This window comes from Vulpes vulpes, chromosome 11, assembly GCF_048418805.1.
Source record: "Vulpes vulpes isolate BD-2025 chromosome 11, VulVul3, whole genome shotgun sequence".
Taxonomy (NCBI): Eukaryota; Metazoa; Chordata; class Mammalia; order Carnivora; family Canidae; genus Vulpes; species Vulpes vulpes.
In genome coordinates, this window is record NC_132790.1 from 21,894,457 (window position 1) to 21,912,601 (window position 18,145).

General features: G+C 37.4%; 1 protein-coding gene and 1 pseudogene across 1 annotated transcript; both read left to right on the forward strand.

Annotated features, from left to right (window-relative positions):
* Positions 1-8,183: 8,183 nt before the first annotated feature.
* On the forward strand, positions 8,184-9,134 carry LOC112911727 (olfactory receptor 52A5). Its single transcript, XM_025988402.2, has one exon. It carries the CDS (start codon positions 8,184-8,186, stop codon positions 9,132-9,134), a length of 951 nt encoding a protein of 316 aa, XP_025844187.2.
* Positions 9,135-15,915: 6,781 nt separating this feature from the next.
* Positions 15,916-16,866, forward strand: LOC112911768 (olfactory receptor 52A5-like; annotated as a pseudogene).
* The last annotated feature ends 1,279 nt before the right edge of the window (positions 16,867-18,145 follow it).

Here is an 18,145-nt window from a genome sequence, read left to right on the forward strand (position 1 = left end):
AGATCAACAAAACCAGGAGTTGATTCTTTGAAAGAATTAATAAGATGATAAACCATGAGCCAGCCTCATTAAGAAGAAGAGAGAGAAGACTCAAATTAATAAAATCACGAATGAGAAAGGAGAGATCATTCCCAACACCAAGGAAATACATACGATTTTAAAAACATACTATGAGCAGCTATACGCTGATAAATTAGGCAATCTAGAAGAAATGGACACATTTCTGGAAAGCCACAAACTACCAAAACTGGAATAGGAAGAAATAGTAAACCTGAACAGGCCAATAACCAGGGAGGAAATTGAAGCAGTCATCAAAAACCTCCCAAGACACAAAAGTCCAGGGCCAGATGGCTTCCCAGGGGAATTCTATCAAACGTTTAAAGAAGAAACCATACCTATTCTACTAAAGCTGTTTGGAAAGATAGAAAGAGATGGGGTACTTCCAAATTCATTCTATGAGGCCAGCATCACCTTAATTCCAACCAGACAAAGACCCCACCAAAAAGGAGAATTACAGACCAATATCCCTGATGAGCATGGATGCAAAAATTTTCAACAAGATACTAGCCAATAGGATCCATTAGTATATTAAGAAAATTATTCACCATGACCAAGTAGGATTTATTCCCGGGACACAAGCCTGGTTCAATACTCGTAAAACACTCAGTGTGATTCATCCTATCAGCAAGAGAAAAACCAAGAACCATATGATCTTCTCATTAGATGCAGAGAAAGCATTTGACAAAATACAGCAGCCATTCCTGATCAAAACTCTTCAGAGTGTAGGGATAGAGGGAACATTCCTCAACATCTTAAAAGCCATCTATGAAAAGTCCACAGCAAAAATCATTCTCATGGGGAAGCACTGGGAACCTGTCCCCTAAGATCAGGAACAAGACAGGGATGTCCCCTCTCACCACTGCTATTCAACATAGTACTGGAAGTCCTAGCCTCAGCAATCAGACAACAAAAAAGACATTAAAGGCATTCAAATTGGCAAAGAAGAAGTCAAACTCTCCCTCTTCACCAATGACATGATACTCTACATAGAAAACCCAAAAGAATCCACCCCAAGTTTGCGAGAACTGATACAGCAATTTGGTAGCGTGGCAGGATTCTTTGTGTGTTTAAAATCTGATAAATAAGTTTTTCTGTGATCCCCTCCTCTCTGCATGGTAAGGACTATCATTTTACATCAGACAATTTCACAAATAGTATAGGCATGGCCAGTTCCCACTATTTGGTGTTTCCCATAATTCATGTAAACTTGGTATCTTCTCACTTGATAAACTTTCTCAACCATTGCAGTAAAAGCCATGCAACTCCATTCTTAACACTGTTGTAATAAAAATTAAACTTTTGTTTCTCGTTTTCTCTAGAACACGTGTAGAATGAAGAGCCACTGAATACACTTGCACCCTATATGTCCTATTACATTACAGTAGGATAATTATTCCTATTGATATAAGAAGCTCTAAGGAACTGTATTTTTTAAATTTTTATTTATTTATGATAGTCACACAGAGAGAGAGAGAGAGAGGCAGAGACACAGGCAGAGGGAGAAGCAGGCTCCATGCACCGGGAGCCCAACGTGGGCTTCAATCCAGGGTCTCCCGGATCGCGCCCTGAGCCACAGGCAGGCGCCAAAACGCTGCGCCACCCAACTGTATTTGTCACCAAAGGAGTCATATTGCTGCTAAAACCTCTTATTCACCTTAGCACTAATGTTTTTTTTAAGATTTTATTTTTTTATCCAGAGAGACATAGAGAGAGAGAGGCAGAGACTTAGCCAGAGGGAGAAGCCGTCCCCCTGCTATAAAATTCACCCCTTCGTGTGTACAAAACACTAATTTTTGTATTTTCAGAAATTTATGTTACTTTCTCTTCTCTAATTCCAGAACACTTTTGTGACCCAGATGCTGAGTTCATGATCTTAGCCAAAGGCAGATGCTCAACCACTGAGCCACCCAGGTGCCTGCCAGCACTAATGGCGTTTAACTAAGCATTATCTAAGAGTAATTTTTTTCTTCAACATTCAATATCATTAATATTCTGTAAGGTTCAAACAGTTTTGCATTTCCCAAAAATATCTTGTGGGTCATTCAACATGCTTCTAATACTCCAATTCTCTATAGAGAGAGTAGTGTATGAATTTCAGAACCTGCTGGCCTCATAGCAGCCTATATCATATTCTATCTGCAAACTATTCTTTTTGTTTTCTCTGAAGATATTTTATTTTATTTTGAATTCATCAGATGCTATTCTGTTGGGTGGCTGGCATTCTGATATACGTTGTTTTCTGGTGTACCTATTTCTACTATGGTTGATTTGAATCTACCATGTCACTGAGTGCAGAGCTGGGAAGAAATGCACACAACCAGCTCCCCTAAGCCCCTGTGAGGTAACCCAGCCCACGTAGTAGCCGTATTATAGGATGAAGATAATTTATGGCAATTTAATGACAAGATGGGAGTCAGAGAGTCTCTCAGTACAAAAAAGAACATGTCTGCTAAATGCGGCCAGATGCAATCAATGACACAGGAGAAAACCGTGTAACTCTAAGTGAGGCTATCATGTCTGTCACATAGATGCATGTAACAGAGCCTTGTTAGATATTTTTTTTGTACCACACAGATTCAGAATCTTTTACTTTCCTCTTCTTGATCCCAAAGCTTAAAATCCTGTTAAGTCACAAACTTCCCTAGCCCCTTTTTTTGTCAACTAAGTAAATAGTGGCCATAAAAAAATAGTTCATAGTTGGGAAGTCAATATATATAATGTGACTGGCAGTAAAATATGAAAACACATAATATCATTTCAAGATAATTCTAAACAAATTGAACAATTTCTATATCACATAGAAATATTCCATTTAGTTCTCTGTCACCATGTCTATATTGATTACTCTGAATACCTTGAGATGTTTTCATTTCCCTTCATTTGGCTCATTATTTAGTATATAAGTGTCATTGTATTATCTTGGGGCACTATTTTCTCTTAAAAGGTTCTGAAAGGACAGTTGTTTTGGTTCCCAGTCCTCCCACGGACAGCAGGAATGGAGAGTTTTTATTAGATGCAGATCTGCTATGAGACAAGTTCTCCTAGGATTTGAACCATATTGTGCCTGCTTTTCACCTTTGTCTGAAGCTGATTTATAGCTCACCAGTGATTGGTTCAAAGTAGTCCCCCAGGTGGCTCGTATAGTACAAAACAGCCATCCTCACTATATGAAACACCAAAAGAGTTTCACCCTGTGGCCTCTATGTATGTTATCATGGAGGATTCCAGGTAAGTCTTTGGGCCTTAGATTCTGTACTGAGTGTGGGAAATGGAGGACTGGTTTCAAAGAGCACACAACACCCTTATGAGCTAAGAAGATGCCAGGATCTTAAAAAAAAAAAAAAGCCACAGAATCTTGCAGTAGCTGTTTGTTCAAACATGAAGATTCTGTTTCGTGTTGCTCTTCAGAATATTTCTGAATCACTGAATCGCACAATCGGTGACAGATTATAAAGTAGGCCTGGAAGAGGAAGACCTTAGAGAAGAATATGGGTTAATAAATGTGTAAGAATTTTGTTTCTGAGAATCTACCCCTGGGGGCTTGAGACAGAGATCAAAGGATGAATGTCACAAACGTTGCATAGGGTAAGATTTCCTGAGACTGTAGGGAGAGTAGCTTTAGACCTCAATCCCTTCATTCTTTTAGGTTTTGGGAATCAGCCTGAGTCAGAAATGGGTTGTAAGTAATGCTTAGAGTTCAGGGTTGATGCTGAAAATGAGAACCCCTGATTGTTTACCTGGCCCACACATTTCAAGGTTTAAGATATGTCTCCTTCCTCTTCTAAACATGTATATATCTGTACACACACAGTTGTTTCAAGCTTGTCCTTGTGATCTAGTGCCGTTACTCTCAACCCAAAGACATCTCAGTCTCACCTCCCATGATTTCCATCCATCAAGTCAGTGAGCAGCACAAATATCACTCCTGTGTTAGTCCTCACTTCATCCTTTCCCACCTGCACTATCACAAGTATCCTTCTAATTTCATCTCCCTATGCCAGATATCATCATTCTGGATCAGATGGAGTGGATTTTTACAGGGAAAGAAACCTCCTGTTATTCCACCTAAGGTTTTGAAATTATTTTGTTTAAAATTATAACCTTGGGTGCTGGTAATTCAGAGGGCAGATGATGTGATGAGCCTTTGATGTTGTACACAAGTGATGAAGTATTGAAAACTACACTTGAATCTAATGATGTATTATATGTTGGCTAATTGAATTTAAATTCAAAAAATTGTGAGCTTAAATGTGTTATTCTTCCCTTTTACTTAGCCCTAACAACCATCACCTCTGCTTTTGAAAGAATTCATATCTGAAACTATCTTTTGATTTTTAGTCCAACTATATATTTCATGCTTCTTTGACTTTATCCAAAGTATTTCCTTTTGAAATGCCCTTTCATCTCCTTTATCTGGTTAATATCTACCAGAGAATGATCACCCTTCATAGCCATATTTAGTCTGCCTATTTTGATTCAACCTAAAAAACATTATTATTTAATTAAAGACTATTTTCTCCAATGTAAAACTCTAAAGCAATTGTTAGCAACCATATGTGATGTGTCCTTCTCCACACATGCAGGTGACATTTGGTTTAGCATGAGACATTTTTTTATTTTTGTGACAAGAGAGAACAATTAGTAACTCATGGATAGAAGTGGGGATGCTGTCAAGCCTCCTACAATGTAGAGAATTAGAACACAAAGTTTATCTTATCAAAAATGCCAGTCATGCTGAGAGTGAGAAAACCTGTTCTAGAAGAATATCAGTTAAGCCTCATGAAGCTGGAAATGTAAAACTATCAAGAAGGAAGGTAACTACTTTCTTCACAGGAAGTATGTTCTTTGAAGGCACATTTTCCCATGTTACCTACCTGCTAGTTTGTTTGTTGGCTTCTTCCCTTTTTACTCTCTTTCTTCTGACTAACCATAATATAAACCTCAGCCACACTTCAGTTTGCACACTATCCTCTAAGAATTCTTCAGGTCAAGTATGATTCACATGGTTACGACTATGTTAAATCTCCCAAGTGACTATGCCTAAAAAAGACAATAGCACACACTTTTGAGCCAAATCACAGACTGTTAGCCAGTACATGGGTGATCTGATGTGCAAACTTGGACTTACATGTGCAGCATATAGTAAGCCTGTATATAGTTTCTGTGTTTTATCTATTTGGTGAAATAAAAAGGTAATATGAAAGTTTTTTCCATCAGTCTGAAAAGGCACAAACTGACCAAAATCTTTTGTATATTTTTGTATAATCCAGCCTGACTTATTCACACACTAATATGTAGCTCATAATTCTTACTGGATTCAATGATAAAATCTCAAAAGACAAAGTATTTTTTGTTCTTTCTGGGTCAGTATGCCATGGAATTTAAATCCAAGTAGATTCACCTGTAAAAATAAGAAGTCTTAGTTTTTCATTAAGATAATGGGCTAATGATGGGAATATCATAAGGTAAGGAAGATAATATAATTAAAAATGCTTACATGTCTTAGGGACATGGATAATATAATGCGTATTTAACAAATCATAAGTCCTAGTTTTGAATTTCAAGCACTCAAGGTAATGTAGATTCTTCAAAATATAGGATAAATAAATTTATCTTGTTTCCCAATTGTTTCAATAAGTACTTGAAACAAGTAGATACTAATAAATATGTGTTTAAATAAGTCATTAGCACATAAACCACTATTCTGTGGTTAATAATCTTACTTTCTGATTTGAAGAATATCTAGGTTGACACATATATTTGCAAAAAAGAAGAGTTCCAAAACAAGGAGTCTTATATAGGGAAGTGCTACTCAAGAGTTGAATTAAGTTTTAAGAAAAACGAGCAATAAATGCTCCTGCAATTGGCTGAGATGTGTTTTAGAGAATTTCAGATGTCTCAGGGACCATTTAAGTTTATCAGATGGAAAAATTTGAAGGATTATGGAGATGTGATTGTGTGATTTTTTAGTTTTGTCATTTTAGGCCTTTGTCCTGTCTCTATCTGTTTTATACTTGCTGAAATCATTTTTTAAATGAGTTTAGAAATTACTAAAAGAAAAAGAATGTAATTTGTGAATTAATATCTTGCATATTCTGAGGAGAAAATACTTTTTTGAAGAAAATATAAATGCCAGTTGTAAGGAATCACCAGTCAAGAAACCCTCAAGTGCTTTGAAAATGACAAGGCAAATCCACTCATAGGTGACACTGAGGATTATAGTGTTGTGTATTGGATTGAGCAGCTAAGGGCAGAGACAAAAGACAGGATGGATATAACCATATGAAAAACAATGTGTAGAGTTTTAATTGTATTTTTAATGGATAGAAGAAGATGCATAAGATATAAGTAAAGAAAATATTACATTTCAGAGAGTCATTGTTATTACAAATACTGAAGAATAAATGCCTATTCAGGATTAGGGATTGAATAATGATTATTGATGGGGAGAGAGAAGAGCAGTGGGTAGTGATTGACATTATGAATAAATATAAAAAATAACAAAAAGCAAGGCATAGTTTGAACAAGCTCTGATAGAACCTACCACAGAAGACAACCATGAATTAAAAACAGTTTATTTATTTTCACAGAGAATAAGCAGGAAAAGCTGCACCATGCATGGATAGGTTTTGGAAAAACACAGAAACTTTGACAAAGTAGGTTGAAAACATTCTGAATATGGAGAAGAGATCAGACTATGAAGAAGTTATCCTGAGAAAAAAGGCTGATGAGCTAGAAAAATGAAAAGTACTCTCATCAAACTTGTCTTCTGATTATGATTAGCAGAATTGTTTAACAACACTGTAGCCAGCAACAGCCTAGTTGGAGTCTAGTTCTTGAAATATCTATACTCTGCATCAAATAATTTTTTTCCATGTCCAATTAGCAGGTCAAAAACAGAACAGGTGATAAGTAGAAAAACCTAGGATACAGGGAAACTCTGATACACTAGTCATGGAGCAGAAAAAATCATCTGATCCATTTAACTTTTGTCAATGAAAATGATTAAGGCATGTAGAAGCATAGCCTTGATGGTTTTTCCTACAATGAATTTGTGAAAAGAGAACAAGTGAAAAGAGTCTTTGAAGGGAAACAATAAAATGGATAATGTTCCATCACACATATATATGCACATCTTGATCCATCCATAAGTTGATGGGCACTAAGGTTGTTTCCATATCTTGGCTACTGCTAATAATCCTGCAATGAACATGGGATTATATGTTTCTCTTCAATATTCTGTTTTTCTTTTCTTTGAATATATACCCAGAGGTAGAATTGCTAGATTATATATAGATCATTTTTAACTTTTTTATATACTTCCACATTGCTTTCCATAGTGGTGGCAAACATACATTTCCACCAACTATGTATAAGGGTTCCCTTTTCTCGACTTCCTCCGCAACATTTGTTATCTCTTGTCTGATCAATGACAGCCATTCTAACGGGAGTGAGTTAATATCTCAGTGGTTATAATTTGCATTTCTCCAATGACTAGCTAGTTTATTCAGCCATGAGAAAGAAGAAATCCTGTCATTTGTGACAATAATGACAGACTGAGTGTGTTGTGTTCTGTGAGATTAGTCAGACAGAGAAAGACCAATACAGTATGATATCACCTATATGTGGAATCATGAGAAAGCTGAACTCATAAAACCAGACAAAAATTGTGAGTATCAGGGCCAAAGGGGTGAGTAGATTGAGGAGATATTTTATTTGTAGACAAATAAGTTCTGGAGATCTAATGCATGGGATATTATCATAAACAAAAATACTATATTAAAAACATCAAACTTGCTAAGAGATTAGATCATAATTATTCCTACCAAGAAAAAAAAAACAATACAGGATGTGATAATGTGTTGGTTAACAATAAAATGTCACTCATAATGCAAAATGTGACTGTATAAAATCAACATGTTGTGCACCTTAAGCTTAGAAAATATTCAATGTCACCTATAATTCAATAATAAATAAAAAGAGAAGACTACCATCTTTTATCTAACAAAAGTATACTTTACTAAAAAAAGTGATTTCTTATTATTTTTTTATACATGGAGTCTTGACGGGGACTAGAAGATGAAACAGCAACACTACTACATGATTCTACCGACCATATCATCATGCTCACTCCCAATGCTTCCATCTTCATGCCTGCTGTGCTAACACTCACTGGGATTCCTGGGCTGGAGTCAGTGCAGCATTGGATTGGGATTCCATTCTGTGTCATGTATTTCATTGCTGTATTTGGGAATTCCCTAATTTTAGGTATAATCAAATATGAGCACAGCCTCCATAAGCCCATGTACATATTTTTGGCCATGTTGGGGGCCACAGACATTGCACTTAGCACCTGTATTCTTCCCAAAATGTTAGGCATCTTCTGGTTTCATTTGCCAGAGATTTCCTTTGCAGCCTGCCTTCTACAAATGTGGCTTATTCACTCATTCCAGGCAATTGAATCAGGCATCCTACTGGCAATGGCCCTAGATCGTTATGTGGCCATCTGTGACCCCTTGAGACACGCCACCGTCTTCTCCCAGCAACTCTTGACTCACATTGGAGTTGGGGTGACACTCAGGGCTGCCATTCTTATAGCACCATCCATTTTGCTAATCCAATGTCGTCTTAAACTCTACCGGACTACAGTCATCTCCCATACTTATTGTGAGCACATGGCCATTGTGAAGCTGGCCACAGAAGATATCCGGGTCAACAAGATATATGGCCTTTTTGTAGCTTTCAGTATCTTGGGGTTTGACATAATATTCATCACCTTGTCTTACGTTCAGATCTTTATCACTGTGTTTCAATTGCCCCAGAAGGAGGCACGATTCAAGGCCTTTAATACCTGCATTGCCCACATCTGTGTCTTCTTACAGTTCTACCTCCTTGCCTTCTTCTCCTTCTTCACACATAGATTTGGTTCTCACATACCACCATATGTTCATATCCTCTTATCAAACCTTTACCTGTTAGTCCCTCCTTTCCTCAATCCTATAGTCTATGGTGTGAAGACCAAACAAATTCGTGACCATGTCCTAAAAATATTTTCCTCCAAGAAACCATCTTGATCATTATTGAGTCCTTCTACAGGCAGTTTAGGTTGCTTTACATATAGCAACATCAATGTGTTAAATAGTTAATACCTCCTGGAAATATATATGTTCAAAGATATTTAATTTTATGGGACACCTAGGTAGCTCAGTCAATTAAGTGTCTGTCATCAGCTCAGGTCATGATCCTAGGGTCCTTGGATGGAGTACCACAACAGGCTCCCTGCTCGTGGGGAGCCTACTTCTCCCTCTCTCAGTCTCCCTGCTTGTGCTCTCTCTCTCAAATAAATAAATAAATAAACAAACAAACAAACAAATAAATAAATAAAATCTCTTAAAAATTTTAATTTTAGATGTCAGAATTGAATGAGGTGTTCAATAACTATAAAAACACTTAATAACCTTGGCTTGCTATTCATACTAGAACAAAATAAGGCTAACATTTCAAAGTTTTTCTATTTTTTCTGTGTTTTTTTGTCCTATTTGTTTAAAATGAGATGTTCCTCTCTGGCAACTTAGGCATCCATAGAAACCAAATTACACAAGATGGCACAATTCCAGGTAACTTCCAAGGACCATGTCATACATCAATATCCTCAAACTGGTAACACAACCCAGACCTATTGTTCTGACAATGTCTCATCTTTAATATTTGCTTGTGTTTTTATATTTTGATAAATTTGGAATGACTTACCTATGTTTGTCAATGCTGTCTGCAATACTGATAAATATAAACATAATGTAAAACCAGTGATAACAATATAAGCAACACCAAAAATATATAGACATAGACTATAAATGGTGATGAATTTGTGTAGGAAAAAGTATACTGAAAAGACGTATAGTAATGGACATACATAAATATAAAATATGATATAGTTTGGTATCTATGAACCTATGAATCCATCACTACAATTAATAATGAACTTAAGCATTACTCCCAAAAATTTCCTGTTCCTTTGTGATCAAACACTAGTGACCCTCCTTACATCTTTGGCAGGCCTCCAGCAACCACTGATCTACATTCTGTGACTAGGAGTAGTTTGCAGTCTCAAGAATTTCATAACAGTTCACTTACATAATGTATAGCCTTTTTGGTCTGTCTTCTTCCATTAATATGCTTCAGAGATGAAAGTATGATCAATACTTACACAGAAACAAATCTTCCATAGGCACAGGTATTAATGATTTTAACTCATTTGAATTTTGTCCAAATTTGAAGGTTGATGTTCAAAACTGAACACACAGAAAAGGAATTCCACTTTTGCATGTAGTAATTGTCTAATGCAAGTATCTTGAGATTAAAACCTGCATCATATTTATAATTGTTATCAGCAATGCATAGGGCAATCAATGCCTGAGGCTTCTTAGAATCTCAAAAAAAGACTTAGAGTAATGAACAATTATTAAACATTTTTCTGCTATGATCAATGCTATTCAAAAGCGACCAATGTGAAGGCTTAAGGTTAATATGTGACATCAACATACAGAATATCTGCGTAGAAGGGAGTTTATTCTGATACCGACGAGATAAACAAAAATGATGACTTGAATGAACCATTATGTGACCCTGAAATAACATATGAGCCAAACACAAAACTGGCATACGAGAGACTGACTCTAAAGGAGTGATTTCAGACCTTCACTTTTTGCTGTTCCTCTGCCCACCTACCTTCCACACTATCAGGATGCTTCAACAACAGATATCTGGTTAAATTTTATTCATTCAACCTTCAAGACTGTGAAACAATAAGATGATTAACAAAAAGAAATGAGTATACAGAGAGATACATCTGGTTGTCCAATTTGGGACTTCTACATAGTCAGAGGAAGAAAACACCCAAGAAAACATAGCACTATAGAAAACGGAAGACACAAAGGCATTCAAAAGGCAGAGGTGGTAGAGGATTTTTTTTTGGGGGGGGGGGGGATGTCTTGTTGAATAAAACAAATAAATTTGAGCCTTGTTGTTCTTGATATTTAGTAAAATGTATGTGAACAGGAAATATATACAAAGTAAGAAATGGCAAATACCATGACAAAAGGAATGAAACATATCGGTGGATATTAGAGAAGGAAAAACATGATTTTTGTGAGATAATAAGCATGGAATTGACACATTTTAATTCTGTTTAGGGGATTAAGTGTTTCAGGAAGTTGTGGCAATCATAGTACATACTGAATAATTGATGAGGACACTATCCCTCCAGGAGAAGACAATGGAAACCATATGATTTTTAGAGATTACGTACAAAAAGGATGATTAATAGATATTACCGTGTGAAATTTATGAATAAGAAGTCAAAACTAATACAATATAATATTGCTATAATCTGGACCTGTGTACACTGTTGAATAAAGGTATTGACAAAGGGGCATCCTGCCATCTCTCTCTCAATCTATGGAGAAATATTAGTTTTACACTTTTAAATACAGTATTCACTAGATTTTTCATGGATATATTTCAGCAGTTGAAGAAGTTCCCTATTACTCCTAGATCTCTGATGGTTTTTACTTTACTTGGATATTGAATATTTTCATATGCTTTCTCTGAAGTAATTGAAATCATGGCTTTTTTCCTTCCTTTTGTTTACAATGTTAGTTACATTGATTGACTTTCTTTGTTGTTATTTACCTAACATTTAATTGACACATCTAATTATAACAACAAACATAGCATGCATCAAATGAGATTTAGAGGAAAACAGCTGAGTGCTGACCAGCTTCAAATTCAGCTGGTGAGGAAAGGAGAGAAAGGCTGAGGGGAGAGCAGCTCAGCTCCCTGGAACATCAACTGGCATGTGTCTGGCAGGGGAGAGTGGCAGTGAGCTGCATCAGTCACTTCAGAAGTCAATGAAGAGCTTGTGTTGTTGTATTCTTATCTTACCGATGATGGCAATGAGGCTCTGAAGAGGTAAAATAAGTATCCAGAAGCACAAACAGCCCAAGTTTGAGTCCTGGCTAGGAAGGGGCAGAGCTGTTTCCTTCCAAAAGTTGGCTTTTAACCACCACATGCTGCTCAAATGACCTCACAGTATTATGTAAAGTATACTTTTGCCTCTGGCATTTGGTTTCTCTCAGGTAGTCAGTGGAATGTCTGCACCAGGTAGCACATGGTCCCAAGAAGGGTAATTAGCAATTGGTATTGATCAGGACTTGAGAGTCCTGCATTTTATTACATCTAAATCTACTTCCACTCTCCCTAGAGATGGTTTTTCTGACCTCCTTGATGAACAAAGACCAGGCAGGCTACTGAGTCCAACTGATTCAGTCCCCACATGGATCTGTTGGTATTTTGGTTGCCACTTAGTCCCCTTTCCAGGTGAAATCATTCCAAGCTGCAGATTCAGGAACATATCAACTTTTGAAGGTATAAAGAGGACCTACCCCCAAAATCATGCTCTATGTACAATCATTGAAGAGCTTCTTCACTCCCAGCTTGGGGGTCCCCTTGAACTGGGTATTCCAGCTAATTAGGTGCCGAGTCCAGGGTAATAGGAAAACACATGTATAGGCTAATGGGTTGAGATTTGTGTCACATTGACATAGGCCCTATGTATGATGCAAGTAATGAGGGACTTACTCCAAAAGGCTTGCTATGAGCATGGAGAGAATGTCTCAAGATAATGAAGGACAAATGGCATAGCACAGGCGTTAGACAGATGGAAAAGAGACTCACTATGCAATAAGCTCCCTGCAACTTCCAAACTCCCTCCCCAGAACTCTCAAACACATGCCTCCCTGGGACCACTGAACTGCATCTGGAAATCCTCTGAATCTCCATGGGATGGTCAAGACTAAGTAAGTGAGATAAACAGGAAAAGGCTACCATTTGTGTGAAAGTAATTTACTTTCCTTAAAAAGCCTGGGATAAAGCTGGTCACTTTACTCAGGCAAGACTTGGAGTTCCATGCTATGTAGTCCCCATTTTGTGTTCCATTTCCCCATCATATAAGTAAGTAAGAACAAGGAATCACATATGTGGTAGTGTGAAACACAGCACACTCTTTGACTTAGAGAAGATGCTTCAACAGTACCAGCTCCTGGCTGCCCTAGATATAGCAGGTCTCCTGCTATATTCAGTAAGAGCATCGTCCTGAGAAATGATGGTTGTTCTGTGGCTCTAACCCTCCTTCTTTGCCACAGGGAATAAAAAAAAATCCCTCACGATATACAAGAAGCTTATGAAGTTTGGTCATCAAGGAAAATTATGTTAGAAAACCCAGATAATCTACTCGTTGGAAAAGCAAAGCTCAACTTTCTCCTGATCCAGTCATTTCCCATTGCCACTTCTGGGTACTATGTAAGTTGACCAGCAAAGAGGAAACTTCTGTTCTAGTCACTTACCACTGGGGCTTCTAGATACTGAGTAGCAGGTTGGGCAGCCCCAATGGCACAGTGGTTCGGCGCCACCTGCAGCCCGGGGTGTGATCCTGGAGACTGGGATTGAGTCTCAAGTCTGGCTCCTTGAATGGGGCCTGCTTCTCCCTCTGCCTATGTGTCTGCCTCTCTCTCTCTCTCTCTCTCTCTCTCTCTCTTTCTGTGTGTGTGTGCGTGTGTGTCTCATGAATAAATAAATAAACTCTTAAAAAAGTGAGTAGCAGGTTAACTGGACTTGAAATTTTAAAAGTTGAAGTATAAACACAAGTACAATGAATATAGACTCCACAGCAAAATTACTAATCATTAAAGGGTACAAATAAATTCTTGGTAGACTCTCACTTTGAGGTTTAGAAACTACAATTCAAAAGCACTCATGATACTGGAAAATCTGTGTTACAAAATAGGAAGGTTAAGGAAGTTAGCAACATGCTACCGGCCAAGGTGGGTAGGATTGCAGATGTTTAAATTGAAGGAGAACAGATCATGAATAACTTGAATCTTGTGCTAATATACTGAAGACCTGTAATTCAAAAAGGGGACAGCCATTGGGGGAAATTTGTTTCTTCCACATGAGGAGAGATTTTTCTGAAAGTGAGCATTGCACAGCAGACAAGCAGGCATGAAAAGGCAAAAGCACACATGAAGTCATCTACCAGGATTCCCTACTAACGAATTCTCCTTTGGGAGGGTGATATGGTGAAATAATATCCACATCGTTCCAAATTTAAAATTTCTGAGTAGTCATTAGGGTTGTTGGGGGCCAGGGAAAAGCTCAGATTAATATTTGGTGTTTATGACTTAATTTATAGGCAAATGTTTCGAAATGCTTAGGGAAACAATAATTTAAAGATGCATAAATCAGCTTCATTTAGACCCCAACAACTAATCACTTAGGCAACCTCTGTGTTCTCACTTAAAAAATTGATCAATTCATAATCTGTGAGCCGCCGCCTAGAGTATACTTCATTGCTGGTGTGCAGTTACTGGAGAGTGTGAAGTGTCCCCAGCAACAGCCTGTAGATTGCATTGAGAATTCTGTTTTGGAGGCTCTCTTCCTGTCTCTGGTGCCTCCCCAGGCACTTCCACATGAATGTACTTATGTGTTTGTCAACTATTCTCCATGGAATCTCTTGGTTAATTTTGAACAAATCCTACTCCCTCATAATTTTCTTATGTCGGCTTCTGTAGGAGATAAAAAGTAGAACTTTTTACTTCCCTTCAGTGGTATGTACCCCCAATGTCAATGCAAGGATCATCTCTGCTAATACTAGACTCCCAGTCTCATTCAATTAACCTTATCTTACATCAGTCACTTTAGCTTCTTCCTTATGACTGTCCTGTGAGACACCCAAGGTTTCTCTTTTATACCAGGTACTCTTCAACCATTTTAATTTTATTTAATATTGTCAAACTTTCCTTCCTCTGTAATAAATGAAAGAAAGATTGTGAGGAGCTGTGAGTGCCTATTTCACCAAACATTTGCATTCAGCACTTGTGTCCTGAATTAGAATTGCCATATGAAATTATGTCACTGCCACTGTCTCTGGCTGAAGTCTGAGCGTCACAGCAATATCATATTTACAAACTCCTAGGTGAGCAGAAAGTTCAAGATGAGGAGAGGTTTTTTTTGGCTAATGGAGTCACAACACTAGGATGGGACCTTCTATCGATACTTTATCAGAGAAATGTTGGTATGTTCCATAGAAATACCCAGCTTTGCCAGTCTAAAGTGAATGGAGGATAAAAAGGAGACAAAAAATGAGGGGAAAATCAGGCTCAAAGTACAGTGGATTTTAATGTTGTCTGTCTCCAATATAATTCCAATTATTGGGATCCCTGGGTGGCGCAGCGGTTTGGCGCCTGCCTTTGGCCCAGGGCGCGATCCTGGAGACCCAGGATCGAATCCCACATCAGGCTCCCGGTGCATGGAGCCTGCTTCTCCCTCCTCCTGTGTCTCTGCCTCTCTCTCTCTCTCTGTGACTATCATAAAAAAAAAATTAAAAAAAAAATTCCAATTATTTATTCTCTGATTTTCATGACCAGGTTAGAAGGAAGAGAAGATGAAATGGGGGAGAAAGGAGAAGGTCACTAAATGGCCTGATCACAGTGGCCCCATCAAAAGGATGGTATCCAAATACTCAGTTTTTATGTTGTGATTATCACTGAGAAGGGGTGGGCTGTTTCTGGTAATGTGTATACTGTGAACCTTTCATTTGACATTTTCTCACTAATTGACAAAATAAAAAATAATTAACACAATAATGTGTTAACACATTAATAACCAAATTAAATGATTAATTTGGTTTTCATATTTTTGTCTTTCAGTAATTGTAGTACTAGATTAGAATAGGATATATTAGAGAACAGAATCACTGGGGACAGCTTTGTCCTTTACCAAAGAGGCTTTTGAACTGTCATGTCTATTAAAAATGGCACCATGTTCATGCCCTCTGTGCTGATCTTCATTGGGATCCCTGGTCTAGAAAGTATACAGTGTTGGATTGGGATTCCATTCTGTGCTATGTACGTCATTGCTTTGGTGGGAAATTCTCTGCTATTGATCATCATCATATCTGAACCCAGTCTCCATGAGCCTATGTATATCTTTCTGGCCATGTTGGGAGCCACAGACATTGCACTTAGCACCATCATTGTCCCCAAGATGCTTGGAACTTTTTGGTTCCACTTGCCAGAGATCTTTTTTGATGTTTGCCTCTTTCAGATGTGGCTCATCCACCCATTTCAGGGTATTGAATCAGGAGTCCTGCTGGCTATGGCTCTGGACCGCTATGTAGCAATCTGTTTCCCTCTGAGGCATGCTACCATATTCACTCGACAACTAGTCACTCACATTGGAGTTGCAGTGACACTGCAGCCTGCATTTTGATCATCCCATGTCTGTTGCTCATAAAGTGTCGTCTGAAACTTTATTGAACCAAGTTAATATCCCACACTTACTGTGAACACATGGCCCTCATGAAGCTTGCTGCTGAAGATGTTTACATTAATAAACTCTATGGTCTCCTTGGGGCTTTTATTGTTGGTGGCCTGGACTTCATGTTGATCGCCCTCTCCTATGTACAAATATTTATCACGGTCTTCCACCTGCCTCAGAAAGAGGCACATCTTAAAGCATTTAATACATGTATCCCCCACGTATGTGTCTTCTTCCAGTTCTATGTCCTTGCTTTTTTTTTCCTTTTTCACTCGCAGATCTGGATCTTATATTCCATCATACATACATATCACCCTGTCCAAACTTTACCTACTGGTTCCACCTTTCTTCAATCCTCTTGTCTATGGGGTGAAGACCAAACACATCTGAGAGAAGGTAGTAAAAATATTCCATTACAAAGACCAGGTTTGACATTTATGGAAATAGTTCCTCCTACATATTTCATGGCTCATTTATTGGTCCCGTGTGATGTGAAAGTCCAGCCAATAGATTGGAGTATCATTATGCTTTGTGAATAAATAAATAATCAAACAAAAATCATACAAACAAATACATTATCGTGTTAAAAAACCCAGCTAATATCAACTTTAGGTTAGAAGGCAGTTAGAAGAAATAAGGGAAATAGAAGATCAGATAAGGTACTGAAAAAATAAATGGCTGGCTATAATAAAAGTCAGAATACATGACTTTCCTGATTATCTGAGACTGCTCTGAATGGAGTAGATAAATTAGAGATCCTTTCAGAAACTGTAGTGGCACATAATACAAAATGTAGTGGCACTTAATACATAACACTGTGTAAGTATTACAAGAATAGTAAGATCAGCCCCCTTTATATACTATACAAGTCCCAGTACATTCTTTCTCCAGTTCTTCTAAAATCTTTAGTGTTTACTTTATCCCATAAAAATACATCCCTTGAATATCTCTTTGTTAAATATAATCTGAACTTTGAAAGAAATATCTATAAATATCTCCTTCTTCTCCAAGCCTATCCCTATTAAGTACTTTGTGTTTAATCAAACTGGTGCTTCACATGAACTAAACTATGTTTGCTCCAACACATCTATGATGAAGGCATATAATATCATGATACTGTTCATTATTATTAAGTCTTCACTTAATTTATTCATTTGTGTAAAGAGGAAATTGATAAAAGCTCTGGTATTTGGTGATTGTTTTTTTTAAGATTGTGAAGACAAGTTGTAGAGGTACTGTAAATTAGTTATTCCAAACTTTGTTCAATCATTTTCCTGATTCAACCAACGATAACCCTTTGGTCTAAGAAACCTGGACAGAAATTCTGGAGGCTAGGATTCATGATATACTAGTTTTCCAAAGCATCTTTTGCTTTTTAATATAAGCAAAGTATTTGCATTAAGATTTTGTTATGCATGAAGATGCTCATACACTAATGATAATATTTCATAAAGAAGCTGCAATGTGCAAGCCCATTATATATGAGGGCAAGTCGCCAAATATAGGTCAAGACTTTCTTATAGCAAAAGCAGATTGAAGTATGCTAGGCAAAAAAATCATTGTGGAAGCTGTTACTTGCATGAGTTCTAGAGTCAAAATGAGCTTGGTTCAAAATTTTGTTTTTCCAATTCCTAACTACATGCATTGGAATACAATTTGTTGTCATAAATTCAGCCGCCTAAACTATCAGCAGGGAAGAACAACATGCATG

Excerpts from the sequence above, each read along its gene's own strand:
- LOC112911727 (XM_025988402.2), top strand. The coding sequence starts at position 8,184 with ATGCTCACTCCCAATGCTTCCATCTTCATGCCTGCTGTGCTAACACTC.